The 15,463-nt window shown below is 29.2% G+C and overlaps 1 protein-coding gene across 1 annotated transcript; it reads right to left on the reverse strand.

Annotated features, from left to right (window-relative positions):
* Positions 1 to 103: 103 nt before the first annotated feature.
* LOC101220178 (metacaspase-1) lies at positions 104 to 4,525 on the reverse strand. Its single transcript, XM_004136830.3, has 5 exons — positions 4,084 to 4,525; positions 1,339 to 1,669; positions 1,135 to 1,246; positions 413 to 598; positions 104 to 287 (listed from the first exon to the last, which is right to left on the reverse strand). The coding sequence occupies exons 1-5, from the start codon at positions 4,484 to 4,486 to the stop codon at positions 228 to 230; spliced, it is 1,092 nt and encodes a 363-aa protein (XP_004136878.1). The 5' UTR covers positions 4,487 to 4,525; the 3' UTR covers positions 104 to 227.
* Between the last annotated feature and the right edge of the window lie 10,938 nt (positions 4,526 to 15,463).

Raw genomic sequence — 15,463 nt, forward strand, 5'->3', positions numbered from 1 at the left:
GCATGTAAATTGAGCTTTCTTGCTCTTAGTGTTAGTTTAAACATCTCGTTCAACAACTTGATGAAGGGTGAAAGAATTTTATGGATAATACTTGTGCTCGGTATTTGGAAATTAGAACAGTTGAAATCATATATAAATATTTTGATAATTAAGAGAATTAACTTTTCTCTCCAAACAATTTCAAAGTATTGTTTTAGAATGTACAATTAGATTTAGTAGAAATGCAATTACAAAGTAAATATTTTCTTGTGTACATCAAACACCTCTGATGAAGAGAGTTGTGGTTCCTGCTCAAAAACATCAAAATATCCAAAAAAAAAAACAGAAATTATGTTAGTTCTAAAACAACTATATATCCATTGTGATTTTTTTTTTAAAAGAGTAGAATGATAAATAGGGAAAAGAATATGACCTGAATTTTTTTATAACGAAGCAATTTTCTTAGAAAAGAACAAGAGAAACATCCTTGTTTGTTGGCCCTTTGAACAGTATCATGCATGTATTGAAGCAGACGTCCGTACGTCAAATCTCCAAAAGTCTTTACCAAATGAATCAAAATAAATGTCATTGCTCCATTCATTGTCTTCCCTGTTAGTATCTGCATTATAATATATACACATATCATTCTCCTGTTATCATCACCTTCTACTTCCATGTATGTATTTTCATTCGCATGAAGTTCTATTGGTATGTGACATTTTAAGTGAAACTAAAAACAAAAGTCATGAGAGTCATTAATGCCAATAAATTGAACTTGTCACGTTATTTTGTGGGGTGGTTGTCTTTAAAAATTGGTATCAACCACTGTTAAAAGCTCTATTGTACAGAGGGTGCGCTTAGAAAAAAAGAGTTAAAGACCGATGGTATCAAGTAGCTTTTTGTTTTCTAAACCCAACCTAAAAGTATAGGGAAGTATAAGACAGCCACGACAAACTACTATATGTATCTACACAAATATGATACATACAAGTAGTACTCTATCTTGATCCATCTTATCGTGATCGATCTCATAATAGATGGTGATATTTTATTTTAAGAATAGATGGTGATATTTTATTTTAAGAAGTTTCGTCAATTAAGAAGAGAAAGCAAGAAAAAACGTAAAAGAAGATGAGGAATAATATGTGGTCTTACAGAAGTATCAGCAGCAAATTGATCATCTCCACAAGCACTCATAGAAATTGCCAATCCACCACTAGTCTCCTTCCTCGCCCCTGATGGCGGCCTATTATCCAACCACTCATCTCTTCTCCACACACACAAAAGAGAAAAAAATGAAACCAAACCAAAATCAAAAGAAAAAGAAAAAGAGAGAGAGAGAGCGTCATCCATCAAAACCTGTCGCGGTCGTAAACATAGGCAAGATCGAGAATCGTTCCGCTATGGCAGGCATCGACAATGGCGTGGAGAGTGACACCGTTCTTTAGAGGCGAAACAATGGTGGCATTGATCTCATTATCGGTTATCATCCCTTCCTCCATGAAGTCAACTGGACATATAGTCTCATCGTAGCCATCGAGCTCGTCCATGTCGAAATCTGGCTGTCGTAGTCCATGGCCGGAGAAGTAGAACACAAGATTATCGCCCCCAGTGCAACCTTCAACTAGCCATTTTAGACCGTTTTGGATGTTCTTCTTTGTTGGCATTTGCTCGGGCTTCGTTTCATCCTCTGTTGAGGTAAAACAATATTAAATTTTCATCAACATTTTCATTATATCATACAACACACTTGTATATGAGTTCAAAGTTCGACATAATATATATAGCCACAAATTTCTCTTTCAATAGGTAAAAATGGAAGACACCAAAAACAAAAATAGATTTCAAAGACCATTTATGAATTAAAGTATGAATTGGATATATAGTATTAGGATTGTAGTATGAAACAATACTAAAGAGTTAATACCACTTTAGACCTAAAATCATGTGATTAATTTACAAAATATGACTCTTGTATTTAGACTTACTACTCATTTGGTATGTGTAATCAACAACTCTAACTCTTTAAATTTTTTCCTATTTATAGAAATAACTTCACAGCATGGAGATTATGTAATGCTTACTTTCAAACTATTTGTTTATAAAGTAGTAATATTCTTTGTTCTTAACATTTTATCTATCTCACATCTTTCCTCAACTATAAAAAAAATACCATGTAATTGACATAAACGAAAAGAGAGGGATTTGAACCCTCGGTACAAAAAAAATCGTACAATGGAATAGCAATCCAACGCTTTAGTCCACTCACTCATCTCTCCCCAAATGGAAAAAGGATAATTACCTACTATGATACATTGTACAAAAATTAGAAAATAAAGTCTTGGGAAAAAGCCCTCTATTATCTCCCCTTTGGTACATATAGATATATAATTAATAGAAAAGATGCTTAGATGACAAATAATAGACAGAAGAAGAAGTATCATATTCTTGTTAGTATTGACTATTGAGATTTTCCTTTTTAATTGAGGGTTTAGATGAGGTGAAGTGGAAAGTATTTTCCATCTTCAACAATATCTCTCTAAATTTAATTAAAATTAGTCAAAAGTAATGTCGAAAGTTATATATATATATAAAGGATTTTAAAGATACTTCAAAAGAAAGGCATTCTTCAAAAGTGATTATAGAAACTAAAAAGCATATATAGGAAATGATGCTCCACTAAAAGAAAAAAAAAAGTAAAAATCACTTCCTATCTTCTAAGTCTCATCATTTGAAACTCATCAAATTGTAAAAAATGACAAAGTAGGTTAAAAGAAAGTAAAGTAGGTTAAAATAAAGTACATAAATAGTTTGCTTTTCAATTGTGTGTAACCTAAAAATTGATTAATGCATTAACTGTACAAAACTATTTTCAACACATAGATTAGCATAATATTAGAAAGAAAAATGTTGAAATCAAATGGATATTAATAACTTTGGTATTAATATATAAATGATTTTCCATTTTCATTATGATCTATTTAGGTTGATTTTGATCAATATAATGGATTAGAGTGTCAAATAGTTACAAATTACTAAAACCAAGGGTATTAAATAAACTCTTCTAGAAAAATAAGTTTACGAGAAAAAGATATAAAAACGAACTGGAGCAAAATTTCATATTCTATTATTGATAGATATCGATAAATTCCTATCAAATATATTGATAAAAGTTTATAAAAATTTATTAGTATATATCATTGATAGAATCTGAAATTTTGTTATATTTTTAAATATTTTTAAACAGTTAGACTATAATTACAATAATTTTCTTTATGAAAGTTTATAGTTAAATATATAAATTTATTTGTGAACAATTTTAAAATGATACAATAAACGAGAAATTGAAGTTAAAAAAGCAAAGTATGTATATAATGGAAATAATTCATGTGAAATTATCGTAAACGACAAAGCTACTGTAAATTTTCAGATTCTATCGCTGACAAAGTCTATCAATATCCTATTATTAATAAAATATAAAATTTAACTATATTTTGTAAATACTTTCATTCACTGTATCATATTTGAAAATGACCTTTTTATAAATTTAATAAGTTTTATTTTGATCTCTAACCTCTCTCGAGATGTCATTTTCATACATTTGAAAACGGTATCCAAATTACAAAACTTTAAATCATAAGATAACTCACAACTAATAATTTTAGGGATAAGGAAGAAACCGAAGATAATTTTCATACTCAAAACGCTAAGGGTTAAAAAAAAGTTAACTGTTCCATTTTTGACAATTTTTCTAAAATGTATGTATATATATAAATATTTTTAGAAAAATGGTCAAAAATAAAACGTATAACAAAATATGTAATAAATTTCGTTTTTAGTGGGTTTGTTCTATAAAAATAGAAAATTTATGAAAAAATTCTTATACTTTAAATAATTTAAACTAATAATAAATGATCAAACAAAGAACAAAATTTTTCTTGGAAACCTGAAAAAGTTTCTTCCTTTTAAAAACTCCAAAAACTTGTAACAAAAATTATCAAGAAAGCAAGTGCTTAATTAACACCAAAATAAATGATCTCAAATGAGAAAGAGTTCATCAGTTTGATTTTAGAAAACGAAGGCAGAAAGAAGAAATAATATAACCTGTAAGAATACGAATGTTTTGTTTGGAATATCCAAAGTGATTGATCAACAAATCTTGCATATTTCGAACATCATTCACAGTCCCTTGTAGCCTATGCTTCCAGTTCTTGTAAGTCACCCCACAGAGGAGAGCTCGCTTTATTGTCCGCCGCCCGTCCGAGGAGGCCGTGGATGAGAGGGTTCTCATCGGAGGCTGTACTGACGGCCACAGAACCTTTTCTGGTTTCGATTCATCATCTTGACTCGCGTATCGTCTCCGTCGCAACGATACTCCTGCACCAGAGGAGGAGGAGGAGGAAGAAGGTTTGAAGGAGTGATTATTGCATTTGCATTTGAAGCTGCCATTGATTTTTGTGGGGTTCTTGTTGATCTTGCAACAACAATATTCACTTTTGGTATACATTTTTATGCCTTTCCTTCTTCAAGACAAAGGAGTTAAAAGAGAGAATATATAAAAGTCTGATCAGGTGCATGTTTGGGAACAAATTCAAGAAAAAGAATCTTATGATATATAATTAAATGTTTGTTTTTTTGGTTATTATTCTTCTAACTTTTTAGACTTTAATTTACATTTGTTTGTGCTATTTTGGTTGTTGTACTTTTTAATTAACGTTCATGTTAATGCAACAAAAATATGATCATTCAATAGAAAATGTGTTCTTTATTATTTTTCCTTAGATATGCACAATATTTTCCTTGACACTTTTCTTAGAAGTGCGTTTGGCGGGTAGAGTTGAGTGTTGGTATAATTATTATATAAGAGAAGTAATCGAGGGAGCTAATGCAAATAACAAAGAAAAATGAGCCAGTTACGTTCCACAGCTACCCTTTTTAATTAATGGTGAACTAAAGAGTGGGTGAGTTTTCTATATCCATGATTTAAATTTCAACTTTATTCTAACTCAATAAAATTTCATAAATCAATCAATTTACGTTCTTAATTATAATTTTTCTATTTGAAAAATTCTACACACGTTTAAGAATCAATGCACGGATGATTTTCAAAGATAATGGTAAGAAAAGGGTCTAAGTTGAATGTGTTATAGAAATTTTGGAGTTTAATTAATTCAAAATGTAAATTTTACAAAGTAATGGTTGAACGAAATGTGACAAACGATTTACAAAATCTCACATAATTTAAATTTATAATCCCAATGGTTAGGGTTTTAAATTGATTTTTCTAAAATCATTTTTCTTAATTTGATATCATCCTCAAGACGTGAAAGAGTAGAAGTTCTTGTTCAGAAGGAGTTTCATACTTCAAAAAAACCTAAATGATGATTTACTAAGTTGGTTATTTGTGCGTCGTTGTAATTCATAGACAAAAATAAATGATCATTATTTAATTTTATTATTAGTTGGTGATGTTGATAAATGCAAAATGTTGGGTAGAACAAGATGTTGATAAAACTTATATAAGAATATAGAATGCAAGATGTTGATAAAAAACACGTTGCACGAATAGTATAAAAAGATGTTGTGTATAAATTAAACTTGCACAAAATGATTCTACAACATTGCATAAATTCAAAGCTAGAACAATGGTGAGAAGTCTTCATACCTCTGTACCAACAAGGTGGTCATCGTTACGCTAAGACGCCAACTTATCCTTTGACACGCCAAATTAGATAAAGGTGCGTGTAGTAGAAGTGCATGAATCAGCTGTGCGTCAAATCACAGCCCTACAACGTGCATGGTGCAGCATGGTGGCGGTGTGTCTGCATCATTAATTTGAACCAAACTATCTTCAAACACGTCAAATCACCTGAGAGTTGTAGAGATAAGGGAGCTGCTTTCACATCAATCTGTCACAATCTGCAACATGAAAAAGAGACTTCTTCATTATTTAAACAAAACATATATTATCCTTCAACACCGTCACATCACTGGTTCCCAAATGGTTTCCGCATATTTTCCCTCTAAAATGACCCAAGCTCTCCACCAACAAAAGGAACCAAGAACCCAAGCTCATGAGAAGATAAATTTTAAGATGAAAAAGGGAAGCTTCACGACAGATGAGAGATCGTCGGTAGATCTCCTGATCAGGATTCAAGCTGCATCATTGTGTAGTTTTCTTTAAAAAACAATTTTAGTGACCATTTTTTGTCTAATTTTTTAGTGTGCTTATAATATAACAATTTATTATTGTTAATCATATATCTTAATTGAATTCTATGATGTATCCTTCTGTTTAAAAGTTCATAATAAAAAGTATCTTTTCCCATGTAGCCACTTGAGGTAAAATCGTAGCACTATGAACCTTTGGAAAAAGTAAGTGTGTGTAAAAATATTTAAAGGCAAATGAGGTCTAGTATGCAAATATATATTATACATAGATTTTCATTAATTGATAGTGTAGAGGTACATATAACATTAGTCTTTATAATTAGAGATAATTAAAGATACACTAAGCTATAGAGGATGCTGAGGTGCCACCTAATTGATGTTATGGTGTACCTACTAATCCAAAATAATCTTTTTCAAAAGATAGCTATAGAAAAAATGGTGGTAAACATATTGAATTAGCATCTAGTTTGATGTTCTAGATTACGTAGGGAGACCGAGTATAATAAGTCTTTTCACTTTAAAGATTACATTGAATTGATATTTATAGAACATTTTGATTAATCTAACAGATAATAGTATGAGAAGTTTATATATATTAAAGTTTGTACGTTTGTTAGTCAGTATTTATAACTATTTTTTTCTATTGTTTTTTCACATCTTACCCTTTTTTTAATTTATTGAAGTTTACTATTACTATTTTCTTAAGATGCAGCATCAACAACTCAGACTAATATATTTTAAATCATCATTTTTGTACATCAGTTGATACCATATCCACGTAGATTCAACCTTGGAATACTCCAAGTATATACTACTTCCTATTACATTGATTTATACTTGATCACTTTGACTTTGTGTAATTTTAGCATAAACAATAATTATTAACTCTTTAGTCTTTTGCTAATTTTGGTGTTATATATGTCATTACTTTATACGCTATTAATAGATAATCATATGTTTATTGTTATTATTGGAATTTTAGATTTGATTTCTCAGATTAACTGGTTTTTGTGTTCATAGGTGAACAAGTTCATCTTTTGATAATTAATAATCCATGAAGTTTTTTTCACTCTACTTTCTTATTTCAAAGATAATTATAATTGGTGAGAGCTTTATTATTTTTTATACATTATAAATATAGTAAAATCTAATCTGATCTATTAATGATAGATTTGGATGAAATTTTCTATCTTCCCAATTTTTGTTTAAAGATGTTATTATATATTTAATAATTTTAAATTTAATTGCTATATTTATAATTATCTTTTATTTTAAGCATGCTGAATTGACTTTTTCATTTTATGATAATGTCTATTTGAAATCTTTTATAAACACAGTAACTTTAATTTGAATGGTTCACATTATACTTAAAGTATGTCTTTAAAGTTATGTCCTTTCTGTTGCTAGAATAATGAGAAAACCATACCTAAATTTCCAAACTATTTTATTCTTTTTACTACCTATTATAATTTCTCAATAAATTAAATGAAGTGATTGTGAATTAATTTAGCTTATCTTCAAAGAAGTAATCCCAAGTCTTGAAGTAGAAAAGGGTATGGTGGTGAAGTGGGAATCAAGTGTTTTATAACACCAAATCTACGATAATATTTGCATTTCAAACATATCAAGCAACGAATCCACATCCTATTCTCTTCTTTAATACTTTATAGCATTTTTAGAATAAAGAACAATCCCATCTCCTTTTTCCCTCTCTCTTTTCATCAATCTCACAACAAAACCCTCTTCTTTTAAAAAAGTGATACAATAACACCCGAACATTTTCATTAGTTAAACACATTCTTAGCACCTTCCTCATTTTCAAAATATTTTAAAAGATATTTCATTAAGCACGATCAAATTCTTTTATTCTCTACAAAGAGTGTCCTATATATTAGATCACTTTTCGTTAATGTTTTACATTTAGGGTTTACCGTTACTTATTCTTTTTTCTCATTCTTCTATTTTTTTCTAAAAAAATCTAGAAATAATAACATGTTTGATTAAATTTTTTGTTTATTATTTCTTAAAAAACTAAAAACTTTATTTGATAACATTCTGCAGTTTGATATATAATATAAAAAATGTATAACATGCATTAACACGATAACCTATCATATCAAGTTTAATCTAATTAAAACTAATGGATAACTATTTAAATGTGGAATGGTTAACATATCCTTTCAAAGATGGTGTCTATTTTAGGTTCATCAATCTTGATGATATATTTTTGTTGGACTCAAATCTATTTTGGCATACAAAAATAAACGAATTTGTAAAATTTCAACGTCATTTTTTATCGGAGGATATTTATAGAACTAGCCATTGGAGTGGATGACAGATTACCAATTAATCTTAATGTTAGACACCAATGGGAAAGAATATAATAGAGTATTGTAAAGTTCTTTTGATCTTACAGCCATTTTTTTATAAAATTAGGGACCTTATAGAACTTGAATGTCGTAAGTAGTTGATTAATTAATTTGGTTTTGTACCAACTGCTTGGAATATGTGTGTAACGTTAGCTGATTAATTAGATATTAATAAGACATTAAACTGATTGGAATATATGTGTGTGTAACAGTTAACTAATAAAACTAAGTATTAATAAGACATTTGAATAGAATAATATCTTTACAAATTTGAATCTAATTAATTAAGTATTAATAAGATATTTGAATAGAACAATGCCTTTACAAGTTTGAATGGAAGGTATATATAGAATTATTGTCGTGACAAATTATGCCATTTAGATTAAAATATGGCTTTTAATGTTTACGAGCAAAAATCAAATGGGGGACTTAAAGGTCCATTAAATATATATAAAGAATATATTAGACATAAACTTGAAAATTGAATAAAAAAATTTATAATTGGGGTTCTTTAAAAAATATAAGGACAAAATATTTATATATAACAATTTTGAAAACCGAAAAATCCTACGTGCTCACGGTGAAAAATGCAAAAAAAAAAAAAAAAGTTGATAAAAACATTTAGAAAAAATAGCTTATGACACTTTTTTTTTTTTTTTTTTTTTTTTTTTTGCATATTGCGAATATGACAAAATTAATGATATTAGACGACTATCAAACAACTATTATACGGTTATCAAGTTTTTGCAATGACCTCTACAAAAAATGCTCCCATCCTAATATATTTGGGAGAGGATATCAACATCGTTTAGATTTGACTACAGATCGTTTAGATTTTTCTATCCAAGTCTAAACCATTTTTTTTCTCAAAATTTTTGTGTTAATTATTTAGATTTGATCGTTTAAATTTGGGTAGACAAATCTAAACGATTTTTTTATAGAGATTTATTGAAATGTTTTATATTTGATATACAATTTTGAACAAATAGTACCAATAACAGTTTGAAAAAAATAAAAGAAAAATGGCAGACGAAGAGAAAAAAGACGATAGTCAACTTCATACTTTTTTTTAGTTTGTTACACATCTTGCAATTATTTTGTTGTTTTGTAATATTTTCAAAAATTCGAGTTGTAATTGAACTCTATTCTTTTTATTTATGTACATTTTCTTCTATCCAAAAGTTATTTCACTAAATTTGATTTGGAGTTTTTACTTTTCTAATATTGTAAAGTTATATACTTTATATTGAGTATTATATTTCAACTAATATATCATTTTTAGATTTAGTATACTGATTGATCAGCTGGTATACGAAATATAAAAATTATATTAGTTCGTCGGGTTGATAACCATCCAGTGAATTTGGTGAAAAACTATCGAAATATTATATTGTTACCCTTGAAATTGTATTTTAAACAATTATTATATACACATATTTAAACATATACTTTTCTCAAGAAGCATTGATGTCTTGATGCATTTGCCATGAATAAGATTTTCTAGTTAAAATAAATCATTGTCTAAGATAACTTAATTGAAACTAAAATAAGAACGTATTTGAATTGACTTTTTAAGTGTTTAAATGAGTTAAATATTTATGATGAAAAAAATGTTTACAAACAATTAGAAAGTCAATCGACGTTATACCTTTAATTGATTCATATATCTAAAAATCGTTCCATAAAAAAAATATCTAAAGGTTTTAAGACTTTCACAACAATAAGCTAAATGACACAAAAGTCTCGGGATGGCTCTATCGCCACGTCAAAGTTTAAGCCTAATATATTCTTGCACTTTACCCACGAATTGGTCTAGCTATGCAATCACATGTAACTAAACGTTCCTAACTAGTGGGATCTATTTATAAGAGGTAGATGTAAAGGTAACAATAACAATAATTTTCATAATTTTCAGTATATTTGATCCATGAATGAAATTACATTACACTTGCAACCATTTTTATTAGGTGGAAATTAAAACGTGGCCGGAGTGTTTAGCTGGTTTTCCCTTTAGTTCCTAATTTAGTATGTCTTTTTACAATCTAAGGCAAGAACATCTAGTGACCACTTGACCAACTAATCACGTTTAGCTAAACACTTCTGGCATCCTGACTAGCTAAACATGGCCGAAGTGTTTACCTGGTCTTTCTTTTAATCTAATTTAAACGAGAGTAACATATGGAGATTATTGCTTTTAATATGCTATTATTGCCTTTAACTCTAAAAATATATAAAACTCAAGCGATTTAGAGTAACATTAAGAGCCCAAGTTTTAACCAAATAACCAAGCTCCTCTTAAAATGTGACTCTTTCCCTGCTTGGACTTAAGCTCTTCCTAAGGATGTGAATATTAGTGATATTGCAATTAGCTTTCGTTAGGTATGCGAGACAGCTTCCTCTCATTTAAAGATATACCTTTCCTTTTCTATTGTGGACTGCCTTCACGTGAGAACCTAAACTTCTCCCCAAGTCTTGAAAATTCTTTTCTTGAAGAGTAATGCCTTAGGATAACTCTAAGGGAGAGATCCTTCTCAATCAACTTTGTCTTTAAGTTCCCCTTGACACAGAACAATACTTCTCAAAATTGCAGAAAACACCGTCACACCAAAGAATAAATACTTCCTTCTTGAATTAAGCACTATGCAGAAAGTGCTTATTGTTACACTCGATTAAAAACCTTCACAGACCACAATGTGCAGCAACCCTGGTGAAAGAAGCATCTGAGGTTTAAAAAGATAGAAAATATCCCATCATGAAAAAGGAAAGCACCGAAAAGTAAAACATGCATACTAGAGAAAATAATTTGCAAAACAATGTAGATAAGAAAACAAAATATTCTACAGATTTGGCATCTTGACACGCAGCCTCTGAGACAAGATCATCGTCCTACAGGAACAAAAGCGAAGACAACTCATAGACTGCCCAAAAGCGATTTCAGAAGTGTTAAATAAATATATATAGGCAATGCACAGATCTGTCAGTGATCTCTTGGAACTTTTGTGATAGCCTTTTATATCATATATCTTCAAATCTATCAATTTAGAACCAGTCACTGTCAAAAGCAGGTTGCCATATCTGTACATTCTTGACCACGAAGGGTTCATCAACTCTCTAACTTCAACACAAGATTTATCTTGGGTCTTTTAATTACTTCCGAAAGTAAAAGAATTCAATCATGTGAAAAAAATAGGATATACCATTTCCATTGATATTCTTCTTTGACACCACAATATTATGTATATAATTAAAACACTTGCACGAATATTCAAAACAAAAAGAAAAGATCCTAGAAGTTAAATGATAGTTGACTAATGTTCTTGAACTGTTACCCAATTTGTTATACACATGGAAGGTCGTCGTTGTAAAGTGAATATAATTACATGTAAAGAATTGCCATTGGTGAAGAGGAAAATTGTGATTGAAAAAGAATATTCTGTCAAAGGCCCAATCTTTGGTGTTGTCAATGGAGTCAGCATCGGTTGTTGTATCTAACCCTTTAGATAATTACTTTCCAAAATTTTAAAAGTCTTATTAAAAACCGTTTAGACCCGACCATGAAGGAGTACAAAACAATTGTTTGATTGATCAGTCGATCAACTTAATCTTTTACAATTATTGTCGGTTGGATTTTTTTCTCAAACCAATACCGTCCAAACCCTTCTTCATCTTCGACCCACTGCCTTTAGTTTGATCAATTTTTATCCGTCAACTTGATTTTTCGATCATGCTCATCCATTTCTTAATCTTTTGTCTTCAAAACTCACTTTCTCAAAGTTCAGCTTCCGCGGTACTAATTTATGGGATGAAAGGCTTTGTACTTTCCAAAAGGCCCAAAACAAAAAACAATAGCCTTAATTAGGAACATTTTGTTCCATGCAAATTAACAAGATAGAGCCAACATGAGTTCGGTTCAATTGACAACTGTATATACTCGAGAATAAGAGAGTCTTAGATTCAAATTCCTTCACTCTGTATTTTGTATTACGATATCTCTAAAAATACAGATACTTAAAATTATACAACATAATTTATGTAACGTAATTATATAATATCATGAACCCCTTCCTTGTCAGTTTAGCTGAGACCAAAGGATATTTTATTTGATTTTATTGAAGACTATGCAAAGCTTGAGATATCTTCAAAGATATTTTCTTGTAATTTATAATTAAGTCACCCTCAAGGCTATGGCTATTTTAGTTTAATTCCAATATTATATTTATCTATCTTTGCTTCTGTACTGATCTAATCTAACTGTGGCCACACAGTGTGTGCACAATTATTATATTTGATAGTTTTCTACACACATTATTCAACAATAATTAACACAAAAACACACAAGAAAACATCAAAATTTGAATCATCTTATATCAATTAATTAATTATTAATTAACATAAGTTTGAAAGAATACATTGGACGAAAAATGTTTAAAAGATGGTACGGAATGAACAATGAAACAATATAAAGAATGTAAAAAATTAACACATATATGATTTACTAATAGTGTATTAGTTGCTACGTCCACAAACAGAGAGAACTAATATATTACAAGTGAGAATGTTCTAGAATAAAAACGATGCTACTGAATTATGAAGTTTATATACTGCACTCCTTTAAATCTAAGAAAAAAGAAAGTAAATAACTACATATGTTCAATTAAGAAAACTAAAAAAAAAGTTAGATTGTCTCTATAGAGACCTTCGTACTAGATTGTTCGTATAACTATCTACAGAAAATGAATGCATTCCAACCTATCAATTTGAGTGTTGTATATACATATAAATTATTTATATGGCAATAAAGTATTAAGAAAAGTCAATAGAAAAATACAAAGCCAGCTTTTCATATGATGTTCATATCCGTTCTAACGTCCAATAAAATAGGACAAAATAATTTAATCAATCGTTCCCTACTGCCGACGTTTGACAACGAAGCTGTTCGTCTATGGTGGTAGGGCTCAGATTTTTTTTTTTTCTTTCACTAAATTTACTTTAAAGTGTCAAGTCAAACAAAAACCATGAGTATAAATTTGATTGAGAAAATTAAATTCACCAATTTTTATGTTTATTAAAAGGAAAATTACAAAAATATCATACATGTGTTCTAATGATAAAAGTTGAGTCATCATATTCATATAATTAACTGTTATGCAATGAAGGAAGACGAAAAAAAATATTGAGATAGTTGCAAATTTAGCAATTAAATTTAAAATAATTAAGTATATAACAACATTTTAAAAAAAATTACAAATATAACAAAATTTGTCAAAATCTATCATCGATAAACTATGTTATAAATATTGATCTATCACCGATAGATTATACGACTTTATCAGCGACAGTTTTGTTATATTTGCAATTTTTTTAAAATATTACTATATCCTTAATTATTATTTCTAAAATGGCCATCAATTACAATTATCCAAAAATATTTGAGATATTTACAAAAAAAATTATAATAATAAAATTCATGCCACTACATTTTTTAAATTACAAAAGTAACAAATTTAAAAGCAAACAGTCATCTCATAGGCTTTTAATAGTTATCTGATAACCATACATCTAATTACATATCATATTTGTAATACGAAAAAAAAGATGTACGATAGACTTTTTTTTTTTTTTTGTCATTTAATGCAAGTTTTCAAAAAAAAAAAGTTTCTTGAGAGAATAAATATAAAGCCTCCAAAAATATACATGATAATATAATCAAAGAAAAAAAATAACATTGTTTGATGTTCAAAACTTTATAGAAATTGGACTCCCGACTGATAACATACATTTAGGGTTTAGAGCGTATAAGTTTATTAAATTGAGCATTAATTTATATTTATTGTCTCTCTTTTCTTTGAAGAGAACTTTGTATATTTATTAATATCTTGAATGTGCTATTTTATGGCATCTTGTTTAACTTAAAAGTCAAATTTGTTGCTCTCACATGCTACGCAGTTTATTTTGTAAGGATTTAATAATTCGAGGTCGTTTTGGAGTGTTTAGAATAATCAGCATTAAATTTGAATTACTTAATTGAGCAAGGGAGTAATGGAAAATGAAGTGAAACTCAAGCGAGAAGGTGAGGGGTGGTTGTGACTTATGAGATGAGATGAGCCGTGAGGGGAGAGGGGAAAGTGTGGGAACGGTGGTGGCTGGCAGTGTGGGTCTATGAAGGCGACGGGAGGTTGGACTGTTGAGGGATGCCGATGAAAGGGAGAGAGAGAGAAGCGATGGTGGACGTGATGTGAAGAAAGCGAGGAGGGAGAAAGGGATGGAGCCAGAGCAGTTGGGGTTGAGTGAAGTGGGGGAAAGAAATTATCATTATATTTTTTGTTTTGGCACACATGACAAGATAAATAAATACACGACTTCAATTTCTTTACGGTTTTTAGATTTGAAATTGATTCGATCTACGTAAATTTGATAACAGATCGAATCAGACCGTGTATTAAATTTGGTTTGGATTCGATTTGTAAAACGGTTCAGTTTTCACAGTTTTGATGAACATCCTTAATATATTAATAATCACTATATTGTAATGCGATTCTATTGTATTTTGTATAAATTCACTTATTCGATCCATAGTGATCATTTATCTGATAAATAATTTCATACAAGTTTTTTTAACATTCAAATATTGTAGAATCAGACGAAAGTTATTTGATATGTGTATAAACTGATCAAAACACTCTTGGATATCAAAGAAAAAAAAATCAATCGTTTGATTTTTAGGTCTATAGATTTTGGTGTACATTTGGGCAAATGACCACTGGTTTATTTTTATTTTTAGCCATTTAAATGGAATAAATTAAATTTAAGTAGAATTTTCATCATTGAATTTTAGTCTCTCTTTAAACTTGAATCCTTTCTAACACACCAAAAACTAACTTATTTTCAATTAATTTGATACAACTTTAAGATTTAACTAAGATTCGTTTGGATTGACTTAAGAA

The sequence above is a fragment of the Cucumis sativus genome, chromosome 7 (genome assembly GCF_000004075.3).
Source record: "Cucumis sativus cultivar 9930 chromosome 7, Cucumber_9930_V3, whole genome shotgun sequence".
In the NCBI taxonomy this organism is placed as follows: Eukaryota; Viridiplantae; Streptophyta; class Magnoliopsida; order Cucurbitales; family Cucurbitaceae; genus Cucumis; species Cucumis sativus.

What these genes read in the sequence shown, in the direction of transcription:
- LOC101220178 (XM_004136830.3), bottom strand. Translation starts at nt 4,486, where the DNA reads ATGTATACCAAAAGTGAATATTGTTGTTGCAAGATCAACAAGAACCCC. An exon ending in AAACATTCGTATTCTTACAG is followed by an intron (nt 1,670 to 4,083) that starts GTTATATTATTT and finishes TTACCTCAACAG; the next exon opens with AGGATGAAACGAAGCCCGAG. An exon ending in TTCGTTATAAAAAAATTCAG is followed by an intron (nt 288 to 412) that starts GTCATATTCTTT and finishes GTTTTTGAGCAG; the next exon opens with GAACCACAACTCTCTTCATC.